The sequence below is a fragment of the Periophthalmus magnuspinnatus genome, chromosome 21, assembly GCF_009829125.3.
Source record: "Periophthalmus magnuspinnatus isolate fPerMag1 chromosome 21, fPerMag1.2.pri, whole genome shotgun sequence".
NCBI classification, from domain to species: Eukaryota; Metazoa; Chordata; class Actinopteri; order Gobiiformes; family Gobiidae; genus Periophthalmus; species Periophthalmus magnuspinnatus.
In genome coordinates, this window is record NC_047146.1 from 28,164,572 (window position 1) to 28,182,901 (window position 18,330).

At 38.5% G+C, this 18,330-nt stretch overlaps 1 protein-coding gene across 1 annotated transcript in view; it reads left to right on the forward strand.

Moving 5' to 3' along the window:
• Window positions 1-9,602: 9,602 nt before the first annotated feature.
• The window catches only part of LOC117389682 (neuropilin-2-like), a 174,885-nt gene continuing 166,157 nt past the window's right edge, over window positions 9,603-18,330 (forward strand). The window contains exon 1 of the mRNA XM_033987394.2: window positions 9,603-10,333. Within this exon, the coding sequence (XP_033843285.1) occupies window positions 10,261-10,333 (73 nt within the window). The 5' untranslated portion in view covers window positions 9,603-10,260. The remainder of the gene's footprint in view (window positions 10,334-18,330) is intronic.

Here is an 18,330-nt window from a genome sequence, read left to right on the forward strand (position 1 = left end):
CGCAGAGACACAGCAGGAGTGCATTAGTGAGTTCTGCTGTTTGTCAAACTGCACTAGGCCTGAAATATCTGCTCTCTAAAACCAATGGCAAAATTCAAACCTAAATGTTGTTCTTAAAATTACTGATAGTGTCTGTGCATAGGAGTGGACTTCTTCTCTTTTTTGCAATAGGTTTTTTGGAGTTTTTTTCTTCTAAGCACTATGGTTGTCAAAAGTATTGAAAATCAGAAGCTAATAGATTAGTATCTATTAGCTTCTGACTGGTATTGAAACAATATACTCATTTGAGCATGTATCAATAATGAGAAAGTCACACTCACAGAAAATGAACCTTTCCTGAATAGTTATAGAATGATTTTGAGCTGTATCAGAAAAAGTGTAAGTATAACATAGACTAGTATAAACCCATGGACCACTATTCAATTAAATTAAATTCATTTTTCATTCATTTTTGTAACGCAAAAAATCACCACAACAGTTGTCTCGAAGGGCGTTCATGTTTTGGTTGATGGGGGAAACCGGAGTACCCGGAGGAAACCCATCCAGACACGGGGAGAAACATACAAAACTCCACACAGAAAGACCTGGGCGACCCGGGGATCGAACCAAACCTTCTTGTTGTGAGGCATGAGTGTTGCCACTCAGCCACCGTGCTGCCTACACACTATGGAACCTACCTGCATGACTGAGAGATTACACAGATATAAGGCCACACTGGGGGCGAGGTGGGTCAAGTATCTTGCCCAAGGACACAATGACAGCATTCAACTTTGGGAGTTGGAATGGCACCGCCTCGCTGTGGGTCATTGGTTTATGTTGAGAGCAGGATTTAAATCGCCAACTTTTGGATGAGTGGACAAAACACTCTACCAACTACTGTTGCCCCTGTATCTTGAAAAACATGCATTCTTACAGTGAGCATGCTGGACTCTCTACACAGATCTAACATGTAAGTAGGCATGGTGGCGTCACTTTTGTTGTCTCCATGGAGGAGTTTAATTCAATACTGTGGACCTTTCCAGGCAAATCAATAACATCTTAAAAGAGACAAACTGGTGGTGGAACCTCAACTAGAAAAGCTGCTTAGTGCCCCTTTAAATGCATCCAATAATGGGTAAGCCTACACTTAAAATTCAAATATAGTAATATAAGCAAGAAATCATCAAAACAACATCAATCATAAAATTTTAATTAAAACAGAAAAGTTGAGGTAAAAATAATTACAGCTGTCATATGCAGAGCCAAACAGAATGGCTGAATGGTGGAAGTCAAACATTTATTGCATCACTGACTACAACCTGTTCCGGCTCATGTTACAGTCTGAGTACAGTTGGCAGTAAGTTGGCCCATGGATCACTTTAACATGCGTCCAGCTGTGGTAGTGCAGGATTTACACTTGTGTCATTGCGAGAACTGCGGCGCTGCACTTGGCTTCAGAGGTGAGACGGATTAGAATACAGTGGTTTGTAGTCAAGGGAAAGTCCAGAAGGCTCGGAAACATGTGGCGCTTAACTTTACAATGAGACATTAAGTGTAGTCTGTAGTGGAAATTATCCAGTGGTTAAAGTGCATGTGACAAATATCTAAAATGCCTTGAAGACCACCACTCACCAGGTAGGTTAATTGTCTTGCCCAAGGGCAAAAAAACAGCATTCATCTGTGGGAGCTGGAATCATACCACCAACCTGTGAGTCAGTGGATCTGGCCACTCTACTGATGATGTTTATGTCAAGAGCGGGATTTGAATGGCCAACCTTTGTATCAGTGGACAAACATTACCAAATGAGCTACTGTAAAATGCACTTAAAATAAATATATTTTAGATTTCTTCCCAGTTTGACAATTTTCCTGCAGGTCATAATTATGGCAGATTAAAAAGATTTTGACAAGAGTATTAACTTTTCTCCAAACAAAAATTAAACAAGAGTTTAATGAAAGTAAAAATCCAGTTCGTAACATGTCAGCACAGTTTTATTTTAAAAGTGCACAATGTAACTTTTCTAGTATGGAGTCTGCTACCTGCCAGTCTCCATGGAGATTTTATTACTTCACCCTGGAATGTTTCACAGAATGACAGTTGGGTTATCTATGTTATATTTATTCAAGTACATCTTTTGGTTGCTAAAATACTTTGCAAAACATGTACTCTGAACAGGCTTGCTTCTTCACAGATTTGACTTGCCTGGTGGTGTTATCTGCTTGTCTCTGTTTAATTTCATACTGAGTAACATTCCCAGCAAAGCAATAACATCTCCACAGAGACAAGATAGCAAGTTACACTCCAAACTTTTCTTACCCAAATAACCAGCACCTCTCGCTTGTCTCTTCTTAGCCGTTAGCGTTAGCATGTTATTCCTAGCGCTGCCATGTTGTCAGGCTGTGGAGGGTCGCACGTCTTCAGTTTCATTTGGAGAGGCCCAGGTTAGCGCAGGTTACACACGTACTCACTCAACAGGGTCATGGAAAAACGAACCCAACCCTCAGACCTCCAGCACAAGTGGAGAAACATCTAAATAACTAAGAGTCACCTGTTACTGTCCTGTACCAAGCTCCTGCAGCTTTGTGGGGCTGTCACTACACAATGGCTAAATAAGGAAGAAACAGCTCTATTTTGACTTTAGGGCTTCTGCTATCCCCTGGAATTTGTATAACTGGAGGTCAATGGCATGTTAGTCTAATCTAGATAATTGTTTTATGAATCCATCTAAGCAGAAGTACAGTTTCTTGATAACCTTTTTAACAAAATTGCCCCATACTTTTATTTCTACTTGAGAAATATATTTTGAAGTGTTACAGTACTTAAGGAGAAGGTTTTGGTTAAATTTCTTTCAAGGCACTCAAAGCACTTGACATCACCACCACTTACCCATTTACATACACACACATACACACGCACACACCCACACCTGCACCCACCCACCCACACACACACACACACACACCCCCACACACACACACACACACACACACACACACACACACACACACACACACACACACACACCCACACACACACACCCACCCCCACACACACACACCCACACACATACACGCACACATACACCAGCGTACACAGACAATATCAATGTGAAGTCTTACTTCCGTACAATATTTGGCTAACATTTACATTTCTAATGATATAAACATCAGTCTTAAAGTGTCTAAAGGCACGGCATGGCAAGTTTATCTGTATAGCGCAATTCAAACACAAAGTAATTCAAAGTGCTTTACAGAATAAGAAAGACATTAAAATCACAATACAACAAATCAAAACATAAATAATCATAATTAAAAGAGCGCAGAATAAAAACCTTTAGTCATATGCACACCTAAACAGAACCGTTTTGAGCCTGGGTTTAAACATTGTTAAATTTGAGGCCTGTCTCACATTTTCGGGAAGACTGTTTCAGGTTTTAACTGCATAAAACTGAAATTCTGACTCCCCATGTATAGTCCTGACTCTGGGCACCGGCAGGAAGTCCTGTGCATGAAAGATGGTTCATATGGCACTAACATGTTGAAGATGTACTTTGGTGCTAGGCCATGGAGAGACTTGTACACAAGCAGAGCTGTTTTAAAGTATATTCTCTGAGCTGAGTTAAAGAAATATGTATTAAAATGTCAAAAACAGCATGACTGGTGCCTTCATGAGTTGAAACCCATGAGTTTAAAGCAATCCATTTCTGGAGTCCCGGATGCAATTTCTACCTAACCCTAAAACTTACAAAGCCAGACGCATCCAAGCATTCCAAGGCATGAAAAATGAATGTAATGCTAATATAGGTATTGAAATTAGTTGTCTGTTGTTGTCTTTGTACTGTTTATCTGAGATTCCATCTGATAAAGCTTGCCACATCAACTCCCCTCATGATTCTTACCATTCACTTCACAAGTACCCAAAACCCACTACAGTCTCACAACGTCCACACTGTATAAATATGTCCACCCAGACTTGGTGGGAGTGTCCTTTTCGGTGAAGTTTAGAGTAAAGCTGTTCCCACAAGATTGTGCTGCAGCTCTGCGTCTGTGGGCTGCCCTATGTCATTATGGTCGCTGTGTGTACATGAGAGGGGGTACAGGCTGGCGTGGCGTGGGAGGAGAAGAGGAGAAGACCTGATCTGGTGCAAAAGATTCAACACAAACTTGGTTGAGCTTTAAACTGATGATATCACTGACCTCCGCCGTGTTATACCACAGAACAGTAGTGCTAGCAATGCAAAATTTATGAAGAAATGTTATATTTTGAATGGCTTTTTAAAGGCATACTTTGTAACTTATCTGGTAGAGCAAAGCTAACATATACCCTTCACACATACCGTTGCTTGGAATGTTTCACAGTATTTAAATGCATCTATCAACATACCTGTCTCTCATGTATTCAGTTATGGGTGTTTTTGTTGCTCAAACATGTAAAAACATGCATGTGTGTGGATTTGCCTCTCCACGGATCTGACCTATTACTCTGCCTGGCAGTGCCACCTGTTTCCATAGAGATAAAATAGTGCAGTTGTGATTGGATAAAAAAGAGGTGACACAATTGACAGCTTTTGTATAAAAAGTGGCACGGAAGCATAGAAATAGTGTAGGTTTTTTATTGTAGCACAAAGTTATATTTGAAGAGTTCATTTGCAAAAACAAATGTCACAGTGCCATATGAAAAAGTCATCGGAGGTTTGTAGTTTTCTCTAACAATATTTCCGAAAGCCAAATCTATTTTACTGCCATCAAAATATAATTCTATCCCTTCTTGATAAAATCCATAATCCATTATTGTCATTGTTAATCTCTCTAGAAGATAAGAAAAAAAGTAGAGCTGCTGCTCCTCAACATCAAGTGGAGCCAGAAGAGGTATGGTATTTAATCAAATCAAAAATATATTGAGATATCAAAATTAGTCCATCTTTTCACCGTCTTTAAAATGAACGGTGAACAAATATTAGACTCTCATCTCTTAGCAAAAATAGAGCAGAAGGTCCGGTCAGAGAGCCTGGCAAGGGTCAACTAAAGGTTGAAAGGTTGAAATATTTTTGAGTGTGTTATGAAATATTATAAGGGAAGTGGGAATCAGATGGGTCAATAAATCAGGTCATCTTGGGCAGACGTGAAAGGGTCTGTATCTGATTATTTACCATGTCTTTGAGTTGAATTTGTCTTGTCCCATTACAGATATTTTGTATTAGCAGCTCTTGAGATCAAAATATGTCTGTGTCTAATTATGAAACGACTTTTGTCTGTGAATAAGGAAGTGTGCAGTAAGCATGCTAGTTGTTATTAGCTAACTGTGACAGCAACACTCCGGTCTTCTGTAAATGGTCATGGTCCCATTTTTGTATAACACTTTTCCACCTTCAAGGCACTCAAAGCACTTTACATCAAGGAAACCACCCACTCATTCAGACACATTCACACCAGTGTACAAAGACACGGGGGGAAGGTGGGTTAAGTGTTTTGCCCAAGGACACAAAGGCAGCACTCATCTGCTCCAACAATTGCTGGTTCAAATCCCGCTCAGATCCACTGACCCACAGGTTGGCAGTGCGATTCCAGCTCCCACAGATAAATGATGTTGTTGTGTCCTTGGAAAAGACATTTAACCCACTTCACCCCAAATGTCTATGTACACTGATGTATGAATGTGTGTGTGTGAATGGGTGAGTAGTTCCTTGATGTAAAGAGCTTAAAGTGCCTTGAAGGTGGAAAAGGGCTATATAAAAATGTGACCATTTATCATTTACTCTGCTCTGAATGCATAAGATAAGTTTGGAATAACTTGGTTTAATTTAATGTTTTCTCAGTATTTTTAACCATCATTTGTACAATTATTTAATTTATGTGTCTGTATATGTTTTGGCAGGGTGATGTTCATGGTTGATGTTAAAGTGAATACGATTTTGGTTTCCATGTATTTCCAATTATAACATGGTTTGGTGGAACATATAGTAAATAAATTTATAAAAGGCAGTTTGTGGAAAGAGGCAAAAAGTACAAAGTACAAAAAAAAGAAAGAAAACTCAATTAAAAGTAAAAGTATTACCTAAAAAAATCGTAAATCATAAAAAAATAGTAAAAATATTGGTTAAAAATAAAAGTATTCTGTGCAGGTTTTGAGATCTAATAAATCTTCAAATGTAGCCATTTTGATAAAGATTTGTGCTGAATTTTGTTCAACAGAAACAAATAAATCAAAATTCTAGCTGTTTTCCAGTTTGATCATGGCTATTGTGTAATTTAGACATGTTTTGGCCTTTGTTACATTATAGATGCTAGGTAACATTTTTGGAATTACCTCTATGTCATATCTGCTGCCCATGTTAATCAGAATCAGAATCAGAATCAGAATCAGAATCAGAAGACTTTTATTGCCATCCCATGTTAACCCAGGAAGTCAAATATAAACCTATATAAATATATACCTCACCAAAATTAAAAAAGCTAGAAAAATCTATGAAAGATTTTTTGTAAAAATATAATTACTTTAACTATGTTTAAGTGAAATGAGTAGCCTAACCTTTTATATGCTCTTTAAGTTCACCTCCAAGGGAACAGAAAACATGCCAGGATAATGTACGCTTCAGCCACACATTATGTTTACTTTTTATTATTACATGATGTCTCACAATATTCCTATAACTGTGTCCAGATGTGCTCCACAAAGGATATTGGACATATTACATTAGCCTTTTCTGGACTCAAAAATATAAATATGCATAAGATTGAAATGTCTTCCTTTCTATCTGACTGGCAACCTTATATACGGATGCATTTACTTAGGAGATTGGATTTACAATGATAAACAGTCGCATTTATTTTGAACTTTCAGCCACAAATTTAATCATGACTTTTATGAAAAATAATCCCAAAAGTTGATTCATTTCCTGGAGTTTTTGTGACCTGAATTTAACTTTGCTGGACCGGATGAAAATCAGCAGTTTTCGCAAAGTGGACGTCATAATTTGTAATGGAGGGGAGGGGCATAAATAACTCCAGGGAAAATTCACAGTTTTTGGCTGAAATAACTAAACCAATATGACTATCTTATCACTGTTTGTTATGGATTTAGTTTTATAGATTCCCTTTTCAGACCAAGGTTTAGTTTGTTTTCATACCTGACACTTTCGACTGGTTTATAAACAGGGGAGAGGGGGCCTTTTTCCTCTCTCACACCTGGGATACTGTCCTGAAGAAGTCGGACTGCAGATGTAGTCCTGTCTCCACTGCTAGAAAGACCATGCCAAAACCTGTTTAAATCAGCTCACCACACACATCACAACATCATCACGTGACCACTCTGAGGAAGAGCGCGAGGGAGCAGCCAAAACTGTCAGGTATGAAAACAAACTAAACCTTGAGCTGAAAAAAGAATCTATTAAAATAAATTAAGGGGGGAAGACCATATGAACCTCATTGGACTGTTTGTTATGGATCTCATTACCTTTGCCTGGAATGTTCCACACCATGGCATTAAACGCATCTGGAGTTTGTTAAATTGCAGGTGTTTTATTGCCACATAAAATACATGTATTATTACTGTGACTAACCTGCAACTCGACCTGATGTCATTGCCTGCTTGTCTCCGTGGAGATAGACAAGTTTAATGCCAGACTGCGGAACATTTCAAGCACAGCTATAACCTTTACATGGCGACAAAAAGATGGTAGATCATACACGATGAAAGTTACAATGTAACTTTAATCTTGTGTCTTCAAGTCCTTTTACCTGACAACAATATATGAATGGAAAATGCCACCATTTTAGTTAGTTAATTAATAGTCTAGGTTGTTTATTAATTAACAGCCTTGCTCATAGAAATATACTGATATTCTCATCTGTCCTCATGTCAGCTTTAAATTATAGGCAGCTAAAAATACTGATGCCATGTTCTCCCAAACTATAAACAAGAAAACATAGAAATGCAATGCTGTATTTATACCTAAAATGTGTTGAATTTCCTGCCCTAATTGTCATTCGGCTCCACTCCTGCTCTGGTGTGTGGCTGCTGTTTAGATGTGGTTTGCCTGTGACCCACGTGCCCTTGAGCAGAGCGTTTTGCTCTGCTCTGCACAATAATGCTGTGTACATAGAGCTCTATGCGTGGATTTACCCCAGCAGCACAGGCCAATCCATGCCTGTTGTTTAAGCAGATTTCAAATTTAACCTGTGAACTTTACACAGGTATTTGCCATCGGAGTCTTTTAGGGTATAAAGGTGCACTATGTAATTTTTTGGTTATAATGTCGTCCACCTGCTTGTTTCCATAGAGATGTAACCTGTGAAGTTATGCAGGAGGAGCCTTTTAGGGCATTTAAAATGAATCTGAAATACGAAAGGCTCTGAATATAATCCTAGTCTCATATGCATGCCAATCGTGGAAGGTTACCATGTACAAGTAGTAAAGTACAGTACTTAAGTAGAATCTTTAGGTATCTGTCCTTTACTGCAAATTTCACAGTGGGCACTTTACAGATACAGATATCTGTAATTCTACTCTATTATATGTTTGAAGTGGACTGAAAAGAAAAAAGTACTTTTCATATGATTTGAGGGATTATTTTCATGGTAACATCCCGACAGTTTTCGAGTTCAAGCTTCAGCATTAAGCAAACAAAAAGAAATACACAAAATTCATAAGAAAAATAAGAAATTGATTCGTATTGCTGCAGTTGACTAAAATATGCATTCTATATGTAATACTTTTTTAAATGTATTGTACTGCATTTAACTCTTTAACAAATAAACAACGCTTGTGTGAAATACTTTTACTTTTTACTCTCTAAGTATATTTTTAAACAGGCACTTAAATACTTTTACTTAAGATGATTTTTTCATGTGATACTTTTACTTTTACTTGATTAACTTTTTACCACTGTATATGTACTTTTGCTTAAGTAACAAAATTGAGTACTTCATTCACCACTGAGGCATACATACTTCTACAATTACAAACCGGTATCACATGGGAGCATTAGAGTAACCAGCAGCATTTGATGAGAGTCAGACAGTTCTGCCAAATGAGAGCCATTTCGTATAATATCTTTGTGTACATATTATAATAATTAGACCTATATCTTAATTATCCTTAATAAAGCACAGAGAAAGACTAAATTAATAATGGACAGTCAGTTTATTAAGAACGATTCAGGGTTAGAAACTGTCTAAATTCCCTTAATTAAGTCGTTCTAAGCCTGAATCATACTTAATGTAACTTGTTCATTAGGAATTATGTCTTTATTTGTGCTTTATTAATGTTGTAAATAGTGTAGTTATCATAAAGTCATTATACCAAGTATTTTGTTTCTCAATATATCTGGAGTCTGTCCTTTATTGGTTTTGACTGCACAACAAATCTGTTCAAACCACAAGCAGGGTTCAGATCAGAAGATAATGGCGATGAGACAAAGACATGAACGATCGAATCGAGAAAATAATGAGACAGAACCTCCAGACCTCCTGTTGAATCCACAGAAGACTCGTGCGGGAAGACCCTGATCACTCAGGGCTCTGCGGAGGCGGGACGAGGTGCCTACTGTAATCCGACAAGGACGCGCGCGCCGCTCGCCGTGCACGTGGAGAGTGTGGAGTGAGTGAGTGGAGCCGCTTCTGTCACAAGCCACGAGAATAGCGGAGAGGCAGCAGCGCAGACGAGCACAGAGGCACGGAGAGGAGCGCACGGGTGGACCGGCCGAGCGTGCACCGTGGCTTTTCACTTTTACGCAGCGGTTTTACCATTGACATTTTGCATTATATCGGTTTTGCACGAAAACGGACTACTACGAGGAAACCACACAGCTTCAGTTGAATTTTGAACTAAGACATGCGCTGACCAGTTGGGAATAATAGTTCAAGCTGAGGACAAAAAAAAAATCCTCTTGGTCCTTCCTGGTTCCTTCTCTGGTTGCTTTCTACTTTATTTATTTCAGAAGGCTGCGCGGGTCTCCGGTGTGCACTGTGAAGAGGTCCCCGGTCCCCACGCTGCTGCAGTCGGGAGGAGGACCGCGCGCGCAGACACAGAGACACTCACTGATTTCAAACATGTATAAAAGAGAAACTGGACTTGCTTTATGTTTTCATTTGCACTCTTGAGGACGATATCGACTTGCATTTTCTAACGGTGCTGTTGAAAGCGCAATCATCGTAATCGTAATTTTACTACGCGCCGGTAGGAAGCTATACCGGCGTAAGGGTGAAGGCAGAGCTCGGTGAGAAGGACTTTTTGGACAGAGTTGGACATTGAAACCAGTGGAGTTTAATTACAGAGCAGATATGGATTTACTTTTGTGGCTGAGTGGATGTTTGCTGGCGTGCGCACTGGCGTCAGCAGGAGCAGAGGAAGGAGGTGAGTTTGACACTTTTCACTCTCGGTCTCGCGGAGGTGTTAAGCAGAAATATAACAGCTCCTCGTGGGAAAAGCGCTCTCACTTGTGTTTTGAGGTGTAGAGCAATAGAAGAACAACCGAACTTACATTTTACCGGGAAATCATGCAAAAGTTATGTCATATCCAAACGAAAAAAATACGCGTAAAACCGGCACCATTGGCAACACGCTTTCCCAGTATTTCCATTGCTACGAATCGTGTAGGGTTATTTTTCACTGAGTGCCAGGTTAGTTAAGTTTTGGTCGAGTCTCCTCTTTTTCTCAATCCACCCTGACACGGGGCAGCAGCGCAGAGCACAAATGGAGAAGTCACAAGAGTCCATAATAAAACGCCAATACAGAAATTAAAACGAATCTCTCTCAGCTTTATTCCAAATCCATGTCTACAATTGCTAAAACGAATACTGAAATTACTTGCTATATTAACGTACAACTTCTTACCACATGGGAGGCATGCAATTAACTTTGTCCGTTACTCCTAATATAAAGTTTGACCAGTAAGTAATAGCTACACCTTCTGCAGCGGTGGTGCGAGAAGTGGCGAAACCGCAAGCCTCTTAAACACAGACGGGATTTTAGACCCGTGGTGAAAATGTAATTAATCTTTTCACACATTGTAATCTGATTATTCAATCGAATATGTTGTAATCTAACGGTAGTGGAAGCTACTTAACTTTTTCCCCCTAAATGTGATCAAAACAAGTACGTCTGAATCGCTATGATTTAAAACAACATACGGAAGTTTGTTTTTTATGTTTGGAGTCACTTTTGGGAAAGAAGTGAGCTATCGCGTCTGTCTCCGTGTTATTTAGCAGTTTTACGTTGGTCCCCTTGCGCACCGGGCTCGCGCTTAGCTGGATGGGACTTCTCCAAAACTACCAGTTTAAGTCGGGGCTAAGAAAATGTATAAAGAAATGTTTAATCGGTAATTTAAGTAGTATTTGTCCATGAGGGTTACTCAGAGCTAGAAGTCAAAATAGATGAACCTATGCATCTGCGTCTATAGGTTTAAATCTTCATACTGTAGCCTGTGTGATTTTGAATGAACGGTTAGATAATCAGAGGTAAGAAATATTTTCTTTTAATTAGACCCATTCTCTTGTTACTTCAAAGTTCTGTACATGGGTTTCAGACAGAAAATATTAGGCCTATATCATTCTAATGTAGAAATGTCCTCAAAATGTCGCTGATACCATAATCTGAAAACCCATGAAACAAATTAGAATAACCTCTCATTCACCATTGAAAATGTTGCTAATCTCACAATCCTAGAAACATTCAAATTTCACATGTCAGCTCTTTCATTTTGCATTCTTCCACCTAACCAAAAAAACAAAAGATCAACTGCCAACTGACTACATATGCAGCCTATCTTTACCCAAAACGCTGGCAAGTTGCAGTAATTTGTAAAAAAAAAACAGGGGTAGACAAGTTCTATTGATTTACGGTTTATGCACAAGGCTAGAGCTGGTCTCATGACTTGAATTGAGAACTCCATCTGCCAAATGTTGTTTTGAAGAAATTCACTGGAAGCCTTCTACACTAGATTACTGTGTGAAGGGGGCTGCACTGAGGACCAAAAGCTTTGCAAATCTAACCAAAACGAAGAGGATTATTGCACCAACAAAATGCACTGGAAAAGACATGATTGGAGAGTGGGAAGTAAGATCGGACTTAAGTTTTTTGAAGTAGAAATGGTAAATGAGGACACAAGTTGGATTAAGCATGTAAACTAAAGGACTATATTTCAAAGTAGTTTGTGTATGAAATAGGCTCTGCAAAAGAGTTCATGGGTTCTCATTCAAAAGTTGTTGATTGCTATGACACCGTCTTAATTTCTCATCATTCTGAAACCCGTTGATAGAAACAAGCTGCTACTGACAGAAAAAGTTGGTGAAACAAAGTTGTATTCTGCAACAAACAAGTAACTATTTACCTTTTTGGTATTAAAAATATTAATGTTTTTGTAATGGGATAGCAGTGGCATCTGTGGTTATCTTTCGAGGGGGTTGGCTGTTCTAGTCCAGACAAATTGACTTTCCAAGGGCCATAAGAGTCTAAATCTGGACTAACCAAGATGTAAGAACCAAATGAACCAGAACTAGGGCAGCGCTTGGCTTCAGAACAACGCCAAACTCTATATGAAGTATAATTTTTTCCATTTAAATATTTAAAAATATATTTGAACTAGATCTTCGTAAATCAAAAGTATTTGCTTTGCATAAATGTAAAATAATTATAGTGAAAAAGGAAACGTAATATATTTAAATAGGGTGAACCTTTTAACTTTTTTTTTAAATGTTCTTGTACAGAGAACTGGTAACTTGCAACTTTACCTGTAGCTTTGCACTCCATCCTCCCTTTTTCTCTTTCATTCTTTCTTCCTTGTTCAATTTTCTCTCTCCATTCATCAGTCTATTGCTCTCTCTCTCTGCCTTCCTCCCCTTTTCTCTTCTCTTTTCCCTCCCTCTCCCCTCTGTCTAACCACGGCATGGCGCGTTTTGTTTCCTCTCCCATATATTTCAGTGGAGGCTCTATGCAGGCAGACAGCTGGTCTAGAGTGGCCAATTAGGTCCGTTTATCTCCCTTCCAGGCGCAGCTGTGATCAAACCCAATGAAGAAACAGGATCAAACGCAAAAAAATTAAAATCTTCCTTTGGGTTCTCCTCTCCATGACTTCTTGCCTCTCTCCCTCTCTCTGTCTGTGTTGCTTCTTTTGGCTTGTAGTACAATTCCCTACCCTCCACTGACTCTAAATATACACATTACTTTGTTCATACTTTCCTGTTTGCAATGGAGGAGAGGAGATAGTCTATACAGGTCATGGTAAACATTTGTAAGAAGACAGAAGTGCAAAAGCTGACTACAGTGGAAGTAATGAAGTCATGTCTAGTTTGAGGGTTATAGACAATTTAAAAGTACTAGATTGAATTTGCTTGCGTGTAGACTATGGAAGATATGAGACATGGACCCGCAATACACAAGCTTGTCACTAGCTGCCGCCAAAAGCAATAGACCAGACGCGTAGTTGATGGCAGGAAATTGTACTTATAAGATTAAAGATCTAGCCGCATACTTTTATTCCATCTTGATATTTTTTATAGAAGTAACAGTACTCTTTCTTGAGTAAATGTTTTGGCTACTGTTACCAAAATAAGTACAAGAGGCAATGCAAACAACAAAGTTAAATCTGTCAACTGGACAAATCTTGTAGGAGTGAAGACGTTGCTGCTCATCCAAGCCGCTTCTTCAGTTCTGACGTCTTCACTCCTACAAGATTTGTACAGTTGACAGATTTAACTTCGTTGTTTGCTATGGATCAGACCTGGACGACTGAGGGTCTACACATACAAGAGACAAAAGCTTTATATAAAAAAAATATACTAAGATAACCTGGTCCGACTTGGTTTTGTCCAGCACTGGGCACACTCAGTTGTAAATTAATACAAAATTACAGGTTAAGCCAGACTGTTTTACATTTTAGCTCACTGCATTTTTGAATGTATCACTTGACTCTGCATTTCATGTCATTACTCAGCCAAAATCCCCCACACAAAGTGCCAATTCACCTTGTTGTCCCGAGGGAAGACATTAAACAATTAGCCATCACACTGTGGATCATACAGGCTTGTAGACATCAATAATCCCTTAATAAATAGTAATTCAGGAATTTTCCCACAACATACTGTAAAAAGATCTATATGGTTTTTAGCTTTGGTTATAAACTGTAGCCTTCTTACCAAAAAAACAGCCTTAGGTCACTATATAGGGGCACAGTGACTGAAGCATACTATCTAGGCTTTACAATGGCCTTTCAGTGGTAATTTAGTCATGTGATGATTGACAAGCAGAGACGCTAATGTGGCTATGCTAATATGATATGCTAAACAAAGTAAAGGAATGGTGACATAATTCAGGTGGTTATAAAAAGACAGGCCCTGAGTAAACTTTAGGATTAGCTGGTCACGGGTGCAAAAGTGCTAAGCTTACTAAGTCATAACATGTTACATCAGAAAATGCAGGACGTTCGCATTATAAAGTTATTTAAATACACAAATAGGCAATTGACTTTAATTCAACCTGCTCAATTGCGGAAAGATACAGTTTTATTTCAGTTAATCTACTGTCACACTTTTTCTACAACCACCCTCTTCTCTCTGTGTAAATGTTCCATAGTATGGCATTTAACTTGGATTCAGCATGTGAACTATAGGACTATATTTAAAAGCAGTGTGTGAAATAGGGTCAGCAAATCAATTCATGGGTTTCTGAAACTCATTGATAGAAGCTTTTTTTTTTTTTTTTGCAGAATACAAGTCTACAAAAAAGTGAAGTACGCAATTATTTACCTTTTGGTAAAGTTAGTCTCTTTGCATATCTAACCTGTAACTTGGCCTAGCACTATCAGCTGCTTGTTGGAGATATACAAGTTTACTGACATACTGTGGTAGTAGTAACATTTAGACAAGCAGGTGGTGGACACTCAACCAAAAAAGTGTTTGAAACTCCCAGGTTCCAGTCCACCCAATTGAGAACAAGCTATTCAATAATTTTACCGCATTACAAAGTATTTCTTGATATAACTTTTGGGTAGAAATTACACCATATATTTGTCTACTCTTTCACGGTCTTTGGAAATTATGCTTTATCTTGTGGCTATGCTGTATTGACTTTGTAGGGAAACTGAACCAGGGCTCAGAAACAGAGATGACTAAGCAGGCATAATGAAGAGGATAGAACAGGATCAGAGAGTTTAGACAGCGCCGAAGCACTTACAGACTGGAGCAGAGGAGGCTTTAGTCAAATAAAGTCATCCAAGTGTGAGGAGCTGAGCGAGCCTCCCGAACCATGTACACAGTATTCTGAAGAGCAGCAAAGGAAAATTAAACCATATAACAAAAGTAACAGTAAGTTAGCCAAAAAAAAAGTACATTGAAAAACATTCTCACTGTGAGTGGTCTCTCCACACATCTAACCTGTAAGCGCCAATTGGTCTAGATAAGTTTTATGCCATATTGTGGAAGATTCCAAGCAAGGCAATAGAGCTCAACAGGGATCACCAAAATTTTTTTCTAAATTTTCCCTATAGACTTTTCAGAAATTTCAAATATTATGAGCTCAAAGGCATAGCGGAGGCAGCTATGTCATAATTAATATCCATAACACGATTATTTCAAGTCCAAAAAATACATTTAAAATGAAAGATTTGGCAAAATGTTTTAATAACTTTGCTGTTAATAAAGTTTCAGGTACAGATTTTAAATAAAACTATAGGTCTTGTGGTCATTAGTTGCCACTTTTGATTAACTCTGAGCAAACTTGAAAACTTTTAATATTATTTTTTCCCCCAAAACTTTGGAAAAATGATAGACTTGCAACAATAAACCCATTTGCTTTGTGTTGAAGTGGATTTATATTAGACCTACTAACATCAAGTACCCCATAGCCTAAAGTGTACCCATATGCATCTTAATTAGGGTACTGCTTCATAAACTGGATACGATATAGCCTATACTGCAGGATGTTGAATGCTAAACAAACACTATCTCTCTCTCTCCCTGCTCTCTTAATGATATGTGCTCAGTTGCTCTGCTTCTCTAGACTTATTCAGTTTTAATTAGCCATAGGTAGCAGGTGCTTCCTGCCAACTTTAGGATTAGGCTTCCTCTACATTTATTTTCTCATTCACACCTACCCTCAGGGCTAGCTAGCTACATTAAATCACCACGACAAAGATATTTTAATTGAAAAAGCGAATAAATAAATAAATAAATAAATACATTATATTTTTTGATTAACTTGATAATGACTATTCTGCTCCACTGATATGAACCAAAAATAAACATTAAGCTAATTAACCTCTCGCATAATTTTCTTTCCTATCTGCATTGTATAAAATGGGGAAAAAAAATAGGAAAGGACAATTAGCGGGTCCAGCGGGGTGGACTAATTACAGTTATCATGTCATTAGTAAACTGTTAGCATGCTAGTATCTTTGCCAACCACTGCTAATGAAGCCAGTAATTAGCCAGAGCCTGCTGTGAGTATGTGCTACAACGTAATGTCCATGTAAATGGAACATCAAGTACTTGCTGTCCCCTCTGGAGAGCTGTCGTGAGATGCTAGACCCTTTTTTCTCTATGATATTAGTCACTTAGCTAATCACCAATGAAAATATGAGATCAAGCTAATGTTGTCAATCAATGTTCTTGAGACGTATTAGCTTTTAGCCTTTGTTTGAGAATTGGCTCTGACTTGGTTGTTATAGTTGCAATGCTTTCCAATTCTTCAAAGTTGTGTTAACATGCTAAGTGATGGGTTTGATTGGCGTTGTTAGTGGAGAAGAGGAGAGGATGGAGGGGCTGAGTTAACAGCAGTTTCCCTGCGCAACCTTGTTGGTGAACTGACATCCGTTTGTCTCCTTAGAAAACGTTATTGTGGAACGTTAAACCTATCTATTAGAGATACAGCAATATACTTGTACATAGCTATAGACACATAGCTAGTTAAATAGATAGATAGGCTTGTTTAATGCTATACAGTGGAACATTTCAGGCAAAGCTATAACAGACAAGCAGGTTGCAGAAAAGTTATATGGTACTCCTTTAAATTTTCCTAATTGAATGCATGCCATATACTCATGTACTTGAATATCCCTGTCTGCTTTTACCATCGAGTGAGCATACGCTGCACGATGTATACAGCCAGATCTCGTTTAGCTTGCTGTTTTGTGCTGAAGAAATGGCCTCTTTCCAAAGATGCCACAGGTTGTTTTCTCTCTTCTCCTCCGTCACAGTGAATCAAAGCACTGTTTCACTATTTCCACGCCTGTAGACCTCCGCTTTACAACTGTTCTGTTGGTCTCCTCTGGATAATACCACCTCACATCTCTTCTGCGGTCCGTTACGCTTTAGAAAATCTTTTTACGTCGACTCTTTGTGTTTTTGGAGACGGTGTTAATCCCTGTTTTTCTCAGTCTTGTACTTCGCCTTCAAAACCCTCCATCTGGCTTTTGTGAGACATGGCACTCAGACAAGTATTGATGTAAATAAATAGAGCTTTGAAAGTGAAACTCCAAAAGACAAAATAACACAAATAGTTGTTATTAAATGTTTTTATGCCTAATTAGACTGATACAACAGATGTTGACTATAGAAGAGATGAGGATAGCCATCTGCTTGTCTCCATATAGGTTATTGGTTTGCCTAAAATGTTTCACCATATGGCATTAAAGTTATCTGTCTTCATTTTGTCAGGTAGTCTTACCTTGAAAAACTGGTCAGGATTCTCATTTATAAAACAACACAGGGAACTCTGACTAAAGGAGTACACAGTAATAAAACCCAGACTTCATCTACATGAATCAATTTAAATAATATAAACCCGCCGTACGCACTGCAGCAGGTCATTTCCCCCTCATAGATGACACCTGCAGTACAAATCTGCACACATGATCCCACCTCACATCACATTGAGCAAATAATGAGCGGGTTTGATTGACACATGAGACAAAGAGGGTGGGGCTCGGAGGAGACACTCCAGCAGAGAGCAGATTTCCTCTGACTCGTCCCTGAAAACTCCATATGCAAAATGCAAAGTTTATGGACACAATCCCACATCAAGTTGCCTTTTAATAAATACTAAACTTATGTCATATGCGTCTTTATAAATGAGACCCTGACCTGTAACTTGGCCTGGTGGCATCACTTGCTCGTCTACATTGAGATTGATAAATTCAACGTCATTCTGTGGGACTTTCTAAACAAATATCTCCATGGAGGTGCTGTACCTTCCACCAGAAATGTTACATAGTGCACCTTTAATGAGATACTATTTGATTAATAATGAGCTAATTACACATTGCTAGAATTTTAGATGGTCAGGATATTGTGATAAAAATCTATTAGAGTTCTAATTGGTTTTCTGTGATCTCGTTCAAACATTCAGTATTGCCCTTC